General features: G+C 55.6%; 1 protein-coding gene across 3 annotated transcripts in view; it reads right to left on the bottom strand.

The window, feature by feature from the left end:
* SREBF1 (sterol regulatory element binding transcription factor 1) overlaps positions 1-14,248 on the bottom strand; it is a 28,315-nt gene extending 14,067 nt beyond the window's left edge. For 2 of the 3 annotated variants that reach the window (XM_033196579.1, XM_033196553.1), the window contains exon 1: positions 13,948-14,248. In XM_033196579.1, coding sequence (XP_033052470.1) covers positions 13,948-14,038 — 91 coding nt within the window. In that variant the 5' untranslated portion in view covers positions 14,039-14,248. The remainder of the gene's footprint in view (positions 1-13,947) is intronic. The other variant, XM_033196543.1, reaches the window with a different exon arrangement.
* Between the last annotated feature and the right edge of the window lie 5,453 nt (positions 14,249-19,701).

The following is a 19,701-nucleotide window of genomic DNA, read 5'->3' as shown; positions in this document are numbered from 1 at the left end:
CGGCCAATCAGAGGCCGCGCTGCCGCCTCGCTAGGGCCCCGCCCCGGCCCCCGCCCCACCTCCCCACGGCGGCGGGGGCTCGGGTTTCACCCCGCGGCGCTGAATGGGGCTGGGGTTACTAGCGGACGTCCGCCTTTAACCCGCTCGGCGCCAGCGTCTGCCGGGGTTACTGGCGGTCACCGGCCCTCAGCTCCCGCCCCCTTCGTTAAAGGGTCAAAGCAGAGAGGTCCTGGCCCAACACACCAGAACTCTGTGTTCGAAATTACTGGTTCGCTGGCACCCTGAGCGAGCCTTAACCACTCCAACCCTCAGTTTACTCCTCCAGAAACAGGACACTCATTATCTCCCTGGCGTCGAATGGTATAAGGGAGATAATCTGGGTGCAGCACTTAGTATGCAAGAAGCGCTTAATTAAGGCCAAGGGCTGCCGAGTGGTGGCTGCGGTGGGTGCATGGACCTCCCCCTTCTAGGGCAGCCCCAGGAAGGGGCCACCCCTCACCGCAGCGGGGCTGATGGTCTGGGATGAGGCCACTCCTGAAAACAGGTCACTTCCGGGAAACTGAGGCCCGGACATAGAAGTTTCCTGACTGCAGCACCGATGTCCCTTTGCCGGTGGGTGAAGTCTGCCCCTCCCCCTCAAAGCCTCACAACTCAGCAGTCACCAAGTGAATCCCGACACCCTTATTCATTATAGGATCCTGGGAGGCCAGGAAGGGATGCAGTCCCTAGGACAGAAGATGGGTAAGGAAGGGGTGACAGGCTCTGGGGCTCTTCTGAGGTGCCTGGGCCTGTCTTCCCTCTTCTGTTAAAGGTAAAAGTTACACACACACACACACACACACACACAAATGATCAGAGCCTGGTCAGATGATTTTGTAGCCAAATAGACCACCAGCAAAGCCTGCCTTTGCCCCAACCTGCAGGCCAGCGCCTCTGCCCAGCCCCCGCCCCAGTTGGCTGCAACCTGGGAGGGTGCCTGAACCCTGAGCAGACCCAGCGACTCAGCAGTCCGTTGGGGGCTGGGGTCCCTGTGGCCTCAACCTTGCTCTCTTTTCAGGACCCTAAGCAAGAAAACCCAGCCATGTCTCTCTCGCACCCTGTCCTCGCAGCCGTCCAGTCCAGGCCCTTATTTTCCAGCTTTGGGAGGTTCAAGGACAACAGACGGCCTCTCTAGCACGGCCCAACCCTTCCCTCAGCCTGTGGGTGTTTCCTCACCCCCAAAACAAAACAGCATTGCTCTTGGCAAAGGCTCTGACCTGAGTGACTTAAGACAGGGAAGCGTCCTCGACCGAAAAGCATGCTGAGAGCTGAACTCCAGGCACGAGTTCCCCATGGCCTCCCAGCCTGGTTCTTTCATTACTTTGCTCCCCAGTTTCTGAGTCCAGAATGTGGTGGCACCAACAAGCAGATACTAGCCTGAGACAGCAGGGTCAGGGCCACCCCGAAGCCTGTCCCCTCCCCTTACCCATCTTGGCTTTACCACATATTCCTCCTGCCTCTTATTGGTGTCTTTATTTGTCTCATCTTCCTGCTCTAACCCCCTCCCATCCCACTGAGGAAGTGGGGTGGGAAAGGGCGGTTGCTCTCTGAGCCCCAGGGGCAGCAGAGTCATTAAAGGCTCTGGTGGGGGTGGGGTGGGGGGGCCTTCCAAGAGGAGGAAGCATGACCCGAGAACAGAGGGTTGGCCCTTGGGCAGAGGGCACAGACTAAGCTAAGATGCCCCAAGGGCTTGGGTGCCACCAGCCATGGCCAGCCTCTGAAACTCAAGGCCTGGCCAAACCCTGGCTCAGTCTCCCCTGGGGCTGATCTGCGGGACAATTTCTTTTTTTTTGAGACAGAGTCTGGCTCTGTCACCCAGGCTGGAGTGCAGTGGTGCAATCTCAGCTCACTGCAACCTCCACCTCCCGAGTTCAAGTGACTCTCCTGCCTCGGCCTCCTGAGTAGCTTGGATTACAGGTGTGCGCCACCACACCTGTAATGAAATGTAATTTTTGTATTTTTAGTAGACACAGGGTTTCACCTTGTTGGCCAGGCTGGTCTTGAACTCCTGACCTCAGGTGATCCTCCCGCCTCGGCCTCCCAACATGTTGGGATTACAGGCGTGAGCCACCGCACCCAGCCTGCTGGCCGATTTCTGTGAAAGCTGGTCACCAGGCTAAGACTAAAAAAGGAAACTCTAGAGCCAGCCCTGCAGCCTCCCTCAGAGACACACCCAAGCGGGCTATCTGGGGCTACATGCCAGGGCCTGCTCTTTCTTCAGCCCCTCACTGGCTGTGTGATGGGGACAGTCCACTGCTCCTCTCTGAGCTCCCACACCTACGGTCTCCACAGGTGGGAATTCTGGGAGAGCAAGTGTGTAAAACATCCATCACTCAACAGTCTCAACCAAGGTTAGTTCTCTCTACAGCAATTAGAATGGTTTAGAACTGGAAAGTCAGGTAGTGAGTTGCCTGATACTTGCAGTATTCACGTGGGAGCTCCATTACCATTCGACTGAGTCACTTTTTTGTTTTTTGTTTTTTTTTGTTGTTGTTGTTTGTTTGTTTTTTACGGGGAGTTAACAGGGCCAGTCTAGAGTAGGGCAGCTGAGGCACCTTGGGTCCACAATTTAAGGAAGAGCCTCTCTTGCCTCCCCTAGTCCCTGCCCTGGAAGCTGGGAGAGCTGGTCTCTAGAGGCTCACTGTGGCACCCAAATTGCGGCCCACCCGCGGGTGAACCAGGCTTCCCCACGAACACTGAGAAGGCCCTTCTGGTTCCCACACACATTCCGAACACAGGAAGGAAGAGGAGGCACAGACTCTGGGCCATGGTGGTCCCACCTGCTCCCTCGTTCACCTTCCCCAGGCTTGTGAAGCCCTGCCACCCCCTCCCCAAACCTGCGTTCCTCCTCTTCCCTCTTCTTCCTCTCCTGCCCTGATTCTATCAGGACCCAACAGGAAACCTGAACCCCCACCTGGCATCCCTCCCCAGTTCTACCTTCAAACCTCTCTCTGAAGGCAGATGCGGGCGCCCTTTAATGACTCTGGCCAGTGTATTCTGTGAGGCCATGAGGGAAATCCTGGGCAGGCCTCATAGCATGCGCTTGCAGGGCCCAGCTCTGACCAGCACAGAAGCCTACAACTCACACAAGGCCTTGAACCCCAAACAACCTCCTGGAAGAGGAAGCTCTCCACCTGCCCCCACGGCCTTGTCCAAAGAACCCAGATCCATCTCTCTGACAATATCTGCTGTGTGCCAATCCTGTGCCAGGCACTGGGGCCATTGTAGATGAGGTGGTCAGGGCAGCCCACCTTAGGGGGTGACATCTGAAAGGAAGCCTGAATGAAACGAGGGAGTGGGCCAGAAGGGAGGGCAGAAGAAACAGTGTGTGCAAAGGCCCTGAGGTGGGCATGGGCAGGACAGGAGGAGCAGAGGCAGTGAGGGGGTGGAGGCCAGGATGGCCACCAAGGAGCTGGGGTTCCAACTCAGGTTGGTCTGTCATCTGAGCCAAGGACCCCAATTCTCCAGGGAATGGGTGGGAAAGGTATTTGCAAATTGATCCCTGCACTGCAGATCACAAAGCTGCACCAACTGTGAAGAAGGGTCAGCCACGGGGGAGGACGAGGCACAGTGGTTCATGGGATTCCAGAGCACACCCTCTCTGCCTGCTAATTGAGGTGGCAAGGTGGGGATGAGTGCCCACCATCCCTCCAGGGAGCTGGGCTGCACCCTGCCTGCTGTTCTGCACCCACCAGGCACCTTCTTGATCCTCCTAACTGAAGTCGGCGGTTCTCATGTTTTCAGCTGGTTGTGTATCCAGCAGGGGCACAGGCTGCCCTTTGTGCGCTCGGGTGCCCCAGGGGCACAAGTGTGTGCCGGCTCTTCCTGGAATGGGACGTGCCCATGGCTGGAGCCCCAGGTGCACCTGGACGCAAGTCCTCTTGAGGAAACTAAGGCTCAGACGGAGGCCTTGTGCCCAAAGTCCCACAGCTGCCATGTGAAGAATCTGGGATGCAAACCCCATTCTGCAGACCCCAGAGCCTGCCCTTCAGCCCCAGCCTACCAGGGACAGCAGTGAGCCCCAACTCTGGCCTGCCTCTGCCCTGACCAGCTGTCCTCATTTGTCGCAGTTCAATGAGTGTGTGCAGAGTGCAAGGACAGAAAGGACAACATGAAGCTCTTTAAGGCTCAGCTCTGGCACTGCCTCCTCCCGGAGGCTTCCTAACTACCACCCTCCCCCGCCTTCTCCCCCACCCTGAGATCCATCCACCTCCCCTGCCAAATTAGAGGTTGGGTCTCAGCTGGGGGCCCCTCCTGGCAGGGCCTGAACCAGCTGTGATCCCAGCCTCACCCAGCACAGGGCTGACCACAGCAGGGACCCCAGTCAAAGGCTATGCCAACTCCAGCCATGGCTTCCTCCACCCTCATCTGCCTCCGCCCCCATCCCCTAACTGGTATCTCCCTGGGCCTCCTTTTCCCTGCCTGCTTTCTGAACACTGCACGCTATTGGAGGCCAGGCTGTTCCCTCCACCAGGAATATCCTTTCCACCTGGCGAATTCCTATTCCTCCATCAAAACTTGCTGTGACGCCACCTCACATTCTTTCCTCGTCTATGCCCCTCCACACACCAGCTCCCAACACAATGACCGTCCGACCCTGTAAACCTCACAGCCATGCTTCCTCCTCCCCACTAGGCTCTTCCCGGAGCTACAGGTGTGCAGAATCACCCTCAACAGAACCTGTGAGATGGCGATTACATGTGATGCTGATCGGCACCAATTCAGACACCTTGTCTGAGAGGTGGCCCAGGGCACATACTTATCACCTGCAGCTGAAAAACAACCCATGGGCCTGATGCAGTGGCAATTCTGGGAGTAGCCCCTGCTGCTGGGCACCTGTTCTCAGTCAAAATGGCAGTGCTAAGGTTTGGCGTGGTGGATCACAGCACTTTGGGAGGCCGAGGCAGGCAGATCACTTGAGCCCAGGAGTTCAAGACCGGCCTGGGCAATATAGCAAGACCCCAGCTCTACAAAAAGTTTTAAAAATAGCTGGGCATGGTGGCATGAGCCTGTAGTCTCAGTTACTCTGGAGGCTGAAGTGGGAGGATCCTTTGAGCCCAGGAGTTCAACATTGCAGCAACCTGTGATTGTGCCACGGCATTCCAGCCTGGGTGATAGAGCAAGACCCTGTCTCTGAAAACACAGGCTCACGCCTGTAATCCCAACACTTTGGGAGGCCGAGGCACGTAGATCACGAGGTCAGGAGATCGAAACCATCCTGGCCAACATGGTGAAATTCAGCCTCTACTAAAAATACAAAAATCAGCTGGGCGTGGTGGTACGTGCCTATAGTCCCAGCTACTTGGGAGGCTGAGGCAGGAGAATCGCTTGAACCCAGGAGGCAGAGGTTGCAGTGAGCTGAGATCATGCCACTGCACTCCACCCTGGGCAACAGAACCAGGCTCCATCTCAAAAAAAAAAAATATATATATATATATATTTCTCCCTCTTGGGTTGTTTCTCTGTAGCTTGTTTTAAAGCTCACATGAAGGCAGCAAGATGTTTTCGAGCTGCCAGGCTTCAGTCTGGAAAAGATAAAGCCCTTTACAACCTCCCCTACAATGTATTCCCTTTCCTTCTAGCATCACCGGCACTGGGTGATGGTCATTGTCTTTTATGTACTTTTGGTGGCTTTGCTTAGTCCCAAGGCTGTGACTAGAACTTTGAAGGTGCTTTCGCTCACAGTTCCAAGGCCGCTTTGATGTGTTTTGCACAGAAACCACGATCTGTGGCCAGATGGCCACTCTGCCCCTCCTCTCCCAGCCGGAAACACTGCTTCCTCAGCAGGTTCTTTTTGTTTGTTTTGAGACAAGGCCTCACTATGTTGCCCAGGCTGGAGTGCAGTGGTACGATCATGGCTCACTGCAGCCTCGACCTCCTGGGCTCAAGCAATCCTCCAGCCTTAGCCTCAGCCTCCTGAGTAGCTGGGACAACAGGCACGCTCCACCATGCCAAGCTAACTTTTTTAGTTTGGGTCTCACAATGTTGCCCAGGCTGGTCTTGAACTCCTGGACTCAAGAGATCCTCCTGCCTCAGTCTCCCAAAGTGCTGGGATTACAGGCGTGAGCCACTGTGCCCGGCATCAATTATCTTCCATGGAAACCAAGGATAGGGTGCTTGTTCCCCGTGGCAGGTGGGGGTTCCCCACTGGCCTAGTCAGCCCCATCCGGTCTCTCACCAACTCCATACCACCACATGGTAGATGCTCAGAACTTAGAACCATAGCCTGGTACATCCTAGAAACTTCCAGCACAGGCTCCTTGGGTAATTGCTGCTAACATTTGAGCTAAACCTATCGGGTGCCAGGTACTGGTTAAGTGCTCTAAATGATGATTTGTTTGTTTGTTTGTTTTAGAGACAGGGCCTTGCTATGTTGCCCAGGCTAGTCTTGAACTTCTGGCCTCAAGCAATCCTCCAACCTCAGCCTCTAAAGTCAATAAGATTAATGGCGTGAGCCACTGCATCTGGCTAAATGCTGATAACACTAACTGGCATTGGTTAGGGCCTACTATGTGCCATGCACTGCTTAAGCCTTCACTCCATAATTCCAAGAAACTGGTTTTAGTACTGTTCCCTTTACATTGTTAAGAACCTGGGCCAGGCACAGTGGCTCATGTCTGTAATCCTAGCACTTTGGGAGGCTGAGGCAGGCAGATCATGAGGTCAGGAGACGGAGACCATCCTGGCTAACACGGTGAAACCCCATCTCTACTAAAAATACAAAAAAATTAGCCGGGCTTGGTGGCGGGCACCTGTAGTCCCAGCTACTCGGGAGGCTGAGGCAGGAGAATGGCGTGAACCTGGGAGACGGAGCTTGCAGTGAGCCGAGATCATACCACTGCACTCCAGCCTGGGTGACACAGCAAGACTCCATCTCAAAAAAAAAAAAGAACCTGAAGGTTCTTGGACTTGTCCAAGGTCATACAGTAGGGCTGCTTGTGAAGACCCCTGATCCCAGCCTTCTAGCTGCAGGGAGCACAGGGACCCCAGAGCCTGGCAGGGGCAGCATGCAGAGGCAAGGCCTGCTGGGAGACAGCTGCAGGGACAGGGAGTCAGTTAGGAAAGGAACTCAAACAGGGTTTGGGGTAGGCCACAAATTCCCCCTAGGGGGATGGACCCCTATCCCTGTCCCACCTCCCACAGCAGGGGACCCACACCTGGAGCCAGTCTCAATGGCTCCCTGTCCTTTCACCCCTGAGCCAGTTAAGGCTCTCCCCACCTCACCCCCGACATACACAGCAGCCCCTGTGGAACACATGGTGCAGGCTGTCACACACTGTCAGTGCCCAGGGTCAAAGGGCATGTCCACATGGCCCATGGCTGCTAGGAGACAAGGTCAGAGGCACTTCCTCTGGCCAGCCTCGGCTCCACTTGTCAGCAAGCAAAGTCCAGATCCCAGGCCTCTACTGGCAGTGACTTCTGCCGGGAGCTGACCGGGTCACTCAGGATGTTTGTGTCCAGCTAGGTGAATGTTGGGCAGAAGGTAACTCCCAGCCACCTGCCCACTGACTCCTTGGACCCACTCCCAGCACCCTCCTCTCCATCCCCCCAACCCTGTCCCTTCAGATGCATTAGGGCTGAACCTCTGGGGGCTCAAAGCCAGCAAATCCTATAGCCTCCATCTCCTGCTTTTCAGGGGAGGCCCCCACAGTTCAGAGAGGGCAGGGCACTTTCCCTAGGAGACACAGCAACGCATGGTCACACTGGGAGGGCTTTCTGCTACCCTGGGGTTAGCTGTATGCCAAGAGGCATGGGAAGGGGAACATGTCTGATAGGAGAGACTCCCTCAGGCTCCACCCCTGAGGGGCCCTCAACACCGGGATGAGGGAGAGGAGGCACCTTACCAGAGCAGGCTGTGCCTGAGGTGGGGGTTCTGGATAAATGGGCAGTATCACAGGAGGGGCATATTTGGCAATCCTTGCAAGTCTTGAATGCCACACTGAGACAAGGGAACTTTTTTTTTTTTTTTTTTGAATCAGAGTCTTGCTCTGTGGCCCAGGCTGGAGTGCAGTGGTATGATCTCAGTTCACTGCAAGCTCCACCTCCTGGGTTCACGCGATTCTCCTGCCTCAGCCTCCCAAGTAGCTGGGACTACAGGCGCCCACCACCACGCCCAGCTAATTTTTTGTATTTTTAGTAGAGACGGGGTTTCATCATGCTAGCCAAGATGGTCTCGATCTCCTGACTTCGTGATCTGCTGCCTCGGCCTCTCAAAAGTGCTGGGATTACAGGCGTGAGCCACCGCACCCAGCAGAGACAAGGGAACTTTATCTTGGAGCACTGGGGAGCCATGAATGGTTGGAGACCAGGGGAGTTCAGTGCTGTGAGCTGGGGCAGTGACCAGTCTAGAGCTGTGTTTTCTAAGGAGTGCCAGCGCTTGGTGGGACTAGGGAGAGAAGTGGGGTGTGAAATATCCTGGGGAGAGGTATGGTGTGGGAGAGCGGGCCCCCAATGTGCCCTACCAGGGCTGGCCTGGACCCAGCAAACAGCCAGACACATGACTAGAAGCAAGGCCCTGTTGTGGCTGGGCTGGGCATGCTGGGAGGGACATCAGGGCGGGAGAACTCTGAGAACGCACTACTCAGGGCACGGAGGCACCCAGAAGGGCTTTCCGGGAAGCAGCCTCTGATCGGGCTTGGCAGACATCTGGGGTCCGACAGACAAAGACCAGATGTGACGGGGTCCAGGCAGAGGAAAGAGACCCCGAGGCCCTCTTCCAGGCTGTCGGCCAGAACTCTGTTTCCATCTGCCTCTTCTGCACTCATAAGCTTGTGCAAAATCGGATAAATTAATCATCAGCAGGGAGGTGAAGACTGCCACAGGCTTAATAATAATCCCCAACACAGGTACCGGGCCACTCTCCCAATCCATCCTCCCCCGACTGCCGCAAGGTACTCAGAGGCGCAGGACGAGACAGGCTCACCTGAGGTCTCGGTGCGGAGGCAGGACTCAAACCCAGGGGCACTCTACAGCCAGGGCAGTGCCTTCACCCACAGACACAAGGACTCACGGAGGCAGCTCCATCCCCAAATCCAGTCACATGACAAGAATTTGGCCATGCCAGGCAGCAGGACCGGATGGGGCCCAAGGCCCTTGGCTGGTTCACCAGGGCTGGTTCCCAGTCTGATGACTCAAACATTGCTCTAGACTGGGATGGGGAGGTGGCCACATAGCCTCTGACCCCTCTGTGACCCACTTCCAGGCCCCCAGAGTAGCCCCATGTGGAGCAGCCTCCCTGAACCCCTCATCCCCCCCCTTTTTTTTTTTTTGAGACGGAGTCTCGCTCTGTTGCCCAGGCTGGAGTGCAGTGGCTGGATTTCAGCTCACTGCAAGCTCCGCCTCTCGGGTTCACGCCATTCTCCTGCCTCAGCCTCCCGAGTAGCTGGGACTACAGGCGCCTGCCACCACGCCGGCAAATTTTTTTGTATTTTTAGTAGAGACGGTGTTTCACCGTGTTAGCCAGGATGGTCTCGATCTCCTGACTTCTTCTCAATCCGCCCGTCTCGGCCTCCCAAAGTGCTAGGATTACAGGCTTGAGCCACCGCGCCCAGCCTCATCCCCATTCTTAGGAGCCCAGTGATTAAGAGCTTAAGAGCTAGGCTCTGGAGCCCACAGCCTGGGTTTGAATCCTGGCTCTGCCATCATCTGGCTGTGTGATCTCAGGCAAGTCACTTAACCTCTCTGGTCCTCGAGGCCGTCATCTTCATCATATGTCTACCTACTTGGGGTTGTCAGGGGATTAAGTAGGATCATCAACACAGTGTCTGGAGCACAGTAAGTACTCAATTAGTGTTTTCTGTTCACATTACGATCCTCCACCTGAGCAGCCAGAGGGAGCTGAAGCTCGGCGTGCCCCTGCTCTGACCCCCGGCCATCCCCACATCCAGCCTAGCTCTGCACTCTGGCACTCAAGGCTGCCCTGGCCCCCTCTTATCCCTCATGTCTCTCAAGGGACCTGGCATTTCCATCCCCGAATCTTCAGACCTTATCAAACCTGCTAAGCTCCACACCTGGTAGAAGAAGCTTCAAAAGCAGGCTTGACCTCTGACCAGCAATTCCCCTCCCAGAACCTCATCCTAGGAACACAGTGAGGATCTGGGCAAAGACTGGCCTCAGTGTCCACTGCAGCACAGTTTATAAAGATAAAACAACCTAGGTGCCCATCAACAGGGGATCAGGTGGGTAAATGAAGGAACCTGACTGTCATCTGGCTGTTGACATGGAACCAAGCAGAATCCAATCAGCTGTGAACCAATGGACCCTATTTTAATTTATAAAAATGCAGATCCCGGCCAGGTGCGGTGGCTCATGCCTGTAATCCCAGCACTTTGGGAGGCCGAGGCGGGCAGTCACCTGAGGTTGGGAGTTCGAGATCAGCCTAACCAACATGGAGAAACCCAGTCTCTACTAAAAATACAAAATTAACTGGGCGTGGTGGCGCATACCTATAATCCCAGCTACTGGGGAGGCTGAGGCAGGAGAATCGTGTGAACCTGGGAGGCGGAGGTTGCGGTGAGCTGAGATTGCGCCATTGCACTCCAGCCTGGGCAACAGGAGCGAAACTCCGTCTCAAAAAAAAAAACCAAAATGCAGATCTGGCCTGGCACGGTGGCTCACGCCTGTAACCCCAGCACTTTGGGAGGCCAAGTGGGCAGATCACGAGGTCAGGAGATTGAGACCATCCTGGCTAACATGGTGAAACCCTGTCTCTACTAAAAATACAAAAAATTAACTGGGCATGGTGGCGGGCACCTGTAGTCCCAGCTACTCGGGAGGCTGAGGCAGGAGAACTGTTTGAATCTGGGAGGTGGAGCTTGTGGTGAGCCGAGATCGCACCACTGCACTCCAGCCTAGGTGACAGAGCGAGACTCCATCTCAAATAAAAACAAAAGAAAACAAAAAACCAGATCCATAGCTGCCTGGGGCTGGGAGCAGGAACGGGAAGTGACTAAACAAGCATGAGGGATCTCACTGTGAGATAAAAATGTTCTACAGCTAGTAATGGTCACACAACTCAGAAAGTTAACTAAAAATCATTGAACAATATACTTAAAATTGATAAATTTTGTGATACATAAAGTATATCTCAATAAAATTGTTTTAAAAAATTGATGAAGGCCCGGCATCGTTGCTCACTCCTGTAATCCCAGCACTTTTGAGAGGCCAAGGTGGGCAGATAACCTGAGCTCAGGAGTTTGAGACTAGCCTGGCCAACATGGTGAAACCCCATCTCTACTAAAAATACAAAAATTAACCAGGCTTGATGGCGCACGACTGTAATCCCGGCTACCTGGGAGCTGGAGAATCTCTTGGACCTGGCAGGCAGAGGTTGCAGTGAGCTGAGATCATGCCACTGCACTCCAGCCTGGGCAAAAGAGCGAGAAAGTCTCCAAAAAAAAAAAAAAAGTCTATGAAGAGTGTGCAGCCATCCCCCAAACACACACACACACAGAGACAGAGACAGAGAGAGAAGAAAAGCTCTTTCACATAATTAGCCGGGCTTATCTCTGGGTGGTAGGTTTAAAGTTTTTTTTTTTTTTGAGACAGAATCTCACTCTGTCACCCAGGCTGAGTGCAATGGCACGGTTATAGCTCACTGCAGCCTCTAAATCCAGGCTCAAGCAATCCTCCCACTTCAGCCTCCAGAGTAGCTGAGACTACAGGTACGTGTCACCCACATCCAGCTAATTTTTTATTTTTGTAGAGACAGGATTTTGTCATGTTGCCCAGGCTGGTCTCAAACTCCCGCACACAATTCATACTCTTGCCTCGACTTCCCAAAGTGCTGGGATTACAGGCGTGAGCCACTACCCCTGGTCTAAAGATTTTTTCTTCTTTTTGCTCACTTGCGCTTTCTAATTTTTCTACACTGAAAAAAAGATGTGTAATTGGGAAGAAAAACAGGAAGTTTGAATAAAAACTGAAAAATCCTCTACTGAAGTGGGTAAAGCTCAGGCTTGCCTAGTGAGAACGGGCTGCCCCCACTCTCTCATAGACTAGACCTTGGGCCACAAGGCTGCCCATGCCTGGCCTTTGGGTCTGGAGAGACAATGTTTTTATCTATGAGTCAGTAAGAAAGGTCTGTATCAGACCTGTGGCCCAGACCCGATTCTGTCAATAAGAAAGGTCGGCATCAGACCTGTGGCCCAGACCCGATTCTGTCAATAAGAAAGGTCGGCATCAGACCTGTGGCCCAGACCCGATTTTGTTGTCCAACTTGCCCATGAAGGGAGGGTTTGCATCCTCATTTTTCTGGAGGTGGAAACTAAGGTTCAGAGGGTGAGAGGGCTTGAGCAGGATGACAAAGGAAATGAGGAGTGTGCAGGTTCAAGCTCTGACCCCAAAGCCCATGTCCTCCTGGCTTGGTCACGTTGCCTCTTGGACTACACTCACTGGGCCCAGGGATGTGGAACTGGTAGTTGAGTTAGGGCCAGATCTCCCTAGGGCTTGGGATTTCAGGGTTCATCACTCCAGAGGGCAGTGAAGGACAACCCCTCGTGCCAGGGATAGGGGAGGCTGTTTTGGAAAAGCCTCACAATCAGGGCCTCTCCTCTGGGGTCCTCCCCTAGCCCAGCCCCAGGGGGAAGGGCTGGGAAGCTCCTGGAGCAGGCAACCAGCTGGGTGATCTGCAAGGCTGCAGTAGGACAGGAGTCGGGGTGGCATAGATGGATCTGTTTTGCCAACCCCAGAGTCGCCACGGGTTCCATGGACATGTCCATTCAGGCTGTGAGTCTAGGCATCTTGTTCCTGCGACCTTGGCCTCAGTTTCCTCATCAACCAAGTGCAACTTAGCCAGTGTTGTTAAAACTCCTGCACAGAAACCATGGAGGCAGTTTGCTAGGGGCTTCCTTTTGCTCTGTCTAGAAAATGGAAGCAACGGGCCTCCTAATTGGCACTTGGTGCCACGGTTGGTCCCTTCTCATCACAGCCAGAGTGGCGCTCCAAAGATGGAAGCCGGTGCCACTGTCCTGCTCCGCCCTTTCCCTGGCCGACCAAGTCAGTTCGCGTCCTCCTCCTCCCTGACCTCACTCCTTTGCAAGCCTCTAACTCCTCACACTTAGGCCCTGCCTCGAGGCCTTTGCCCTTCCCTTGCCGTGGCCTGGAAAACATCTTTCCCTGCTGGTCCTGGGGGTGACCCTCAGGTCTCAGCTTAGAAGTCCTTCACCGCTGTGCCCAAAGTAGCCACATCCCTGCCCTGCCCTCCCCCCCAGCCTCGCTCCACCCAAGGTACAACTAAATACCCGTTTGGTTTCCTGGGGGATTTTTGTGTTCCCGAAAAGAGGGGGTGCCCAGGTCTGTCTGTGAACTCTCGGTGCCTAAGACGGGGCCTGGTATTCAGTGGATGTCAGTGAATGAGTGCGGAGGCGATTCCCGTGGCAGACCTGGTGAACCCGACCAGAGGCGGGGAAAGGGCGCGAGGCAGCGCCAGTGCGCATGCGTAAGAGCTCCGACGCTGAGCTGAACTCTCGGGCCGGAGGGAATGACCGTGAGTAACCTCTCAATTACGTCACGGCTGGGGCTGGGACTGGGCGGAGCTTCGGCGACGCCCGGGTCCCCAGCTCCAGCCGTGGCCACCACAGGGCTGAAGAGTCACCGGTCGGGCGGCACCCGGCCTGGGACGCGTAGGGGCGCGCGTGTCCCGGCCCGGAGCCGCCAAGGGACCCCGGCCCGGCCCAAGAGCCCTCACCTCCTAGCGCGCGGCCCGAAACGCTAGGGCGCGAACCAGGGAGGCTCGGCTAGGCCCGGGACACCGAGGCGCACGGCACGCAGCTCAGAGACGCAGGGAAGTCCAGCGCGAACACAGCACGGAGCTGGCGCCCGTGGGGGAGATAAAGGACAGGGAGGCACCTGCGCGCCCCCGACTCGCGCCACCCGGCGCGGCTTCGAGCCCTGCCCGCCCTGACGCACCTTCGATGTCGGTCAGCAGCGCCGCGTCCAGATCGCACGGCCCGCCCAGCGCCTGCTCCAAAGCCGCCTCGCTGAAGGGCGACTCGTCCATGGCGCAGCCGCCTCCTCCGGGAGGCCCGCCGGGCCCGCCGCCTCGTACGGTCCTTCCCAGGGGGCGCCGCCGCGGCCCCGGCTCGCAGTTGCCGCCGCCGCTCCGCGCGTTTGTGTCCTGCCCTGGCCTCGGAGGCGGCCCGGCGCCCGCGAAAAGTTCCTCGGAAACTGGGTTCCCCCTGCCGCGGCTCCGCTGGGCGGTCGAGGCGGAGGCGGGGACTTTCGGGGAAGCCCCGCCCTCCCAGAGAGACGGCCCCGCCCCACCTTGAAAGAGCGGGGGACCCCTGATCCCCGGTCTGCGCCACAAATCTCCGCTCAGCCGGCCCCTCCTCCAGAGCGCCCTCCAGTCATTCATTTTATCCAGCCTCGCGCACAATGGCAGCGGCTTCTGGCTGGCTACTGCGGGAACGCGGGCAAGCTAAGCCCCCTCTCTGGGCCTCTGTTTCTCCAGCACCAAGCAAGGGAGCTGAGTGGAAGCCCCAGGCCTGGGCCCATCCCAAACCTCATTTCCTCACTTCCTACATTTGACTCTTTACCACAGGACAGAGCAGGATCCAAGTTATAGGGGTCTCAGGCCTGCTGTGTTGTGAGCAGGCCTGATGTAACTGCTGGGCCAGTTACATCACTGTGCCTCAGTTTTCCTCATTTGTAACACTGGCCTGATGATGCTTCTTCACTGGTTGGCTGGGAGGCCAGTGACAATGTGGAGGGGAGCATGACCTGTGAGATCAGCCTGCCCCCTCTCTGCAAAAAAACCAGAAGATTGGCCTCTTGAGGACAGCAGTGGCCAAAGAAAGAGGCTGGAATTTGCTATCGTCTTCATTTGGTTTCCTCCCAGATCCAGCTGTAGGGATAGGATACCAGTGGACCCAGTGTGGCTCCTGAAGGAGGACGCCAGTACCCAAGGAAGACTGGCCCCAGGACTGTCTGACCCCAGATTTGGTACTTGTTCCCGGGAGCAGCCAGGATAGGGGCCACAAGGAAGTGGTGGCTGTGCTTTAGATCAGAAACAGGCTGCCCTGGATCATGACAAACTGGGACTAGGTAAGAGCAGGCAGCCCTGTTGAGAAGAGGGCTGGAAACCGAACCTGGTTCTGTGGCCTAGGGACAGGGCCAGGTGGGGCAGGAAGGAAGGAAGGGGTCCCAATGAGGTGGGTTGAAATAAACCACAATTAACATTCAGGTATCTGAATGTGATAAGGCAGTGAGTTCCCTGTCCCCAGAGGTATGCAAGCAGAGAGAAGTACCCTTGGTGGAGAGCAGCCCAGGAAACTCATCAGGGGCCTGGGCCTCAGGCCTTCCCGACCCCAGACCTTCATGAGTCAAGCCATCCTGCAGACTGCCTTGCTCAGACTCCAGATATAGCCTGTCTGACCATGCCCTAAGCAGGAGTAAAATTCATGATGCATTTTAGAAGGGGTGTGTGGGGGAGAGAAGCTACAGAGCCCAAGTCCCTGGGGCTCAGCCTGGACATCCAGCTCCCTTTGTTCCTCTCCCAGAAGTGGCTGCAGTGGAAAATTACCCAGAATAGGGGAGCCAGAAGTCATAGGGGTCACTAAACCACATCTCCCCAAGTAGCTCTGCTCAAGGGTCCACCCAGGACCCACTCCCTCCAGATGAACAACTGCTGGAGAACACAGAGAACAAAGCTGGCTTCTCCTCAGTGCCCTACCCCCACCAACACTCTGGAGGCTGCAGGAAGCCGATGATTTCCCTGAAAATTTCAACAGCCCTTCCCAGGGAGGGGGTGGGATAGGAAGTACTGGGTGAAGCCTAAATACCATTTTCTTCAGAGCTAGGCAGGTGATCTGGGTTTTCACCTGCTTGCTGCGTGACCTGGATCCACTTACCTCACTTCTGAGTCTCAGCTACTAGATCTGTAAAATGGGAGTAACCCTTCCTGCAGTCACTCTGCAGAGGCAGGGAGGGTGTTTTGGAGTCATCATCACAACAGATCTGCCTCACTGTTTTTTGTTTTGTTTTGTTTTTTGTTTTGAGACAAAGTCTCGCTCTGTTGCCCAGGCTGGAGTGCAGCGGCATGATCTTGGCTCACTGCAACCTCCACCTCCCGGGTTCAAGCAATTCTCCTGTCTCAGCCTCCTGAGTAACTGGGATTACAGGCACATGCCACCATGCCAGGCTAATTTTTGTAGTTTTAGTAGAGACAGGGTTTCACCATTTTGGCCAGGCTGGTCTTGAATTCCTGACCTCAGGTAGTCCACCTGCCTCGGCCCCGCAAAGTGCTGGGATTGCAAGTGTGAGTCACTGCACCTGGCTATCACTGTTTTTTGTTTGTTTGTTTGTTTTTGTTATTGTTTTTGAGAAGTCTCACTTTGTTTCCCAGGCTGGAGTGCAGTGGCACAATCTCGGCTCACTGCAACCTCGGCCTCCCGGGTTCAAGCAATTCTCTTCCCTCAGCCTCCTGAGTAGATGGGATTACAGTCATGCACTACCAAGCCTGGCTAATTTTCATATTTTTAGTAGAGATGGGGTTTTGTCTTGTTGGCCAGACTGGTTTCAGACTCCTGGCCTCCAGTAATCTACCCACCTCGGCTTCCCAAAGGGCTCGGATTACAGACGTGAGCCACTGCACCCAACACGCCTCACCGTTTTTTAAATGGGTTACCACATATGTAAATAGAATAGCTCAATAAATATTCACTCCATAACTGCAGGAGTTAGGGTAAAGGGAAAGAAGGTAAGATAAGGTCAACAGGAGACCTGCACCCCGGAAAATCCAACCCCCATGGGGCACAGTCCATCGTGGGGGTGGGAGGAATTTTGCCTGAAATTACCGGGACAACCCTCAAGGTGAGGGTAGGGGAAAACAGAAGAGGGGATCCATTTTTCAGGGGGAACATGCTTGTCTTGGCGGTTTCTCCCCTCAAAGATCCTGAGACCTCCAAACAAGACCCTCGGGCCCCCCCCTTGGCTGGGGAGCGTTGAGCACGCCCAAGGAACGTGGACACAAGCCCCTCTGTACTGGTGTGTCTATCGGGTCAGGGATCCAGCCTGGCCCACGGTGACCCCGGCGGGCAGGTTCCGCACAGTCTACTCGCTGAGCGCTTGCAGGGTGCTCAATGCTGTTTAAACCCATTCACTCCTCTCGACAGCCTCAGGCGGTTGAGGCTGTTACCATCCCATTTTACAGATGAGTAAATTGAGGCACGCGGAGCAGGGCAGTGAAGGGACTTGCTCAGGACGTCACAGCACTGCTGCCCCTGATTTTGTTGGGGCTGGAGGCAGCCGGAGAGCCGGGCAGGCTCCCCACACGCGCGGGCCAGGGCAGCGGCTGCAGACCCAGGGGAGCCGGGGCGCGGAGCCAGACCAGCCCCGCCCCCGCGGGCCCGGCGCAGCCAATGGGCGCCCGGCACGGAGTGGGGTGACGCGGCGTCAGCGCGTACTCCCGGGAGCCCAGCCCTGGGTCACATGCGCCGCGCCCGCTCGACCCGGGAGGCAGGGAGGGGCGGCGGGGACAGGCTGGGCTCAGCCCTCAGGCCAGACACCTGGTCGGGACGGCCGCCAGGTGAGCGTCGCGGGCACGGAAGGGCTAACACGGAACAGCCCCACCCGGGACTGCGTGGCGCGCCCAGAGCAGAGAATTCCTCCCAGGTCACCCAGCCCGGCCCCTGCTCAACCTCGGCGTTGCCAACTGGGAGATAGGGGTTCGCATCTCCCCGCTTCCTCCAAGCCTCTTAGAGACTGAGAGGCAGCTTCTGTGGGTTTTGAGCCTTTCCGGGCAGGCGTCCAGCGCGGGCAGGGCCTCTTCCCAGGCCGCTGGTCCTGTCCAGCCATGCCCTCGGTGCCCGGAGCTCAGCGGTAGATGGCAGGGCAGGCACTGGGCAGAAAGACTGGACTGTCCACCCTAGCCATTGCCTAGGCTACTGAAACCCCTCCCCACTCCCAGAGCCCCCTGCCATCCTGCCTGGCCCTGCATATCCTTCACTGCTGTGGGAGCCAAGCTGGGGCCTGCCCAGGTTATGGCGGAGGGACCAGGCTGGGAGAAGAGACTGCTCAGAGCCTGAGTCTCCCCTCCCCCACTTCTTCATCTGTATATAACGGAGTGAGATGACTGTTGACATGGATGATTCTGGTCGTAGATGACGCTTGTGGTCTTATTCCAGCTTGGGCTCTGTGGTGAGCTGGGCAAGTTCTTTCCAGCCCTCTCTGAGCCTCCATGGCCAGCTTTGCCCCTGGAGGCTCACACCCATGTGGGCACCTGCAGGCTTATCATGAGTCATTGAACACACCCTCTACAAAAGAGCTACTTGAATCCCAAAGATTGCTGCACAGTGAGAAGTGTAGCTCACAAAGGCTGAGGAAGACTGATACCTGTTCTCTGGGGGGTAACTGGCTGTTTGAGGAGAGGCCAATTGCATACTGAAAGGGATGAGTCTAGCTGTCAGCAGGGAGAGTGAGGAAATCCATGTAATAAGGCCCCTGTGGGCATTGGGTTTACTACCCACTACACCAGTTTACGGATCAGGATCAGGAGAGTAAAGACCACAGTGAGACGGTGACTTACCCAACACCTACAGTTAAGCCTGCAACCCAGGTAGGCATGGGATGGACAGGAAATGGCACCAGACAATGGAATCCACTCAATTTCCGGAAGCATCCTGCTCACTCCCTAGTGCTGAGAGTAGAGATTTTGCATCCTGGAATGTTGAGGGCCTGGGCTTGGAGGCCCTAGACAGACTCATCTGGGGTCTGCTCCAAAAGCCCTGACAAGGGCTCCTGTAAAATAAACTGATGGAATTTCTGGGTGGGTCATGCAACCCTATCAAGGTCTCAGCTTCTGCCCTTCCCCTGCCCCCAGGACCCAAAAGAGACCCTTTTCTTGGAAAACAGGCGGGTTGGAAAAGAATCCCTCTTTCTCAGGTGCTTTCACGGGCAGGTGCATCGTGAGCAGTGATGGGACCACAATGTTCCCACACTGCCCCTCCCAGATCTCTAGGGATGGAAAACAGTTCTCATGGGGCCCTAAGGACAGAGCCTTCCATCCAAGGGGTGAGGAGGCAATGCTGGGAGAGTCCAGAAGTTTGTCTTTGTCCAAGTCTGTGCCCTCAGTGTGTCACTCCCATCTCTGGCCCCCTCCATCCACACTGCAGTGACCATCTATTGTTTGTGCTTGCCCAGATTTCATTCTTCCTCTGCTAAGAGCTTGATTTTCAGGGTGGGTTCTGGGACTTTTGCTGAACTACTGTATTGGGAAAGAGGCACCCTCTCTGCCAGCAGGATGTCTGCCTAGAGCTCCAGGTAGCCTGCAGTCAGCCACATGGAAGAGCCACCCAGAGGAGGCAGAACCAAGACTTAGACAGACAGATTCCTGATCAAATTCACAAGCACCTGGATCCAGCTGTGCCTGAAGCTAATTTAGTTACGTAATTCTATCTACATAACACATTCTTCTGATTAAACAGTTTCTTCCATAACCAAAAAATGTCCAATATGTCATCTCTAAATGAGGACTTTGGGCCACAAACTGCCTCCTTTTGGCAAAGAGGTCCTGATGCTACTCTACTCAAGCATTTCCCCAATTTCTTTTTCCACAGAGCCCCTCCTTGATCAGAACAGCTGTGAATGTATTGGGAAAGCACACTTCGGCAAGTGCCCTCAAGTCGGTTGAGTCAGAGTTGCACGGCCACCCTCCTGTTCCCGTGC

This window comes from Trachypithecus francoisi, unplaced genomic scaffold, assembly GCF_009764315.1.
Source record: "Trachypithecus francoisi isolate TF-2019V2 unplaced genomic scaffold, Tfra_2.0 Contig01665, whole genome shotgun sequence".
NCBI classification, from domain to species: Eukaryota; Metazoa; Chordata; class Mammalia; order Primates; family Cercopithecidae; genus Trachypithecus; species Trachypithecus francoisi.
This window is presented reverse-complemented; position numbering and strand designations above follow the sequence as displayed.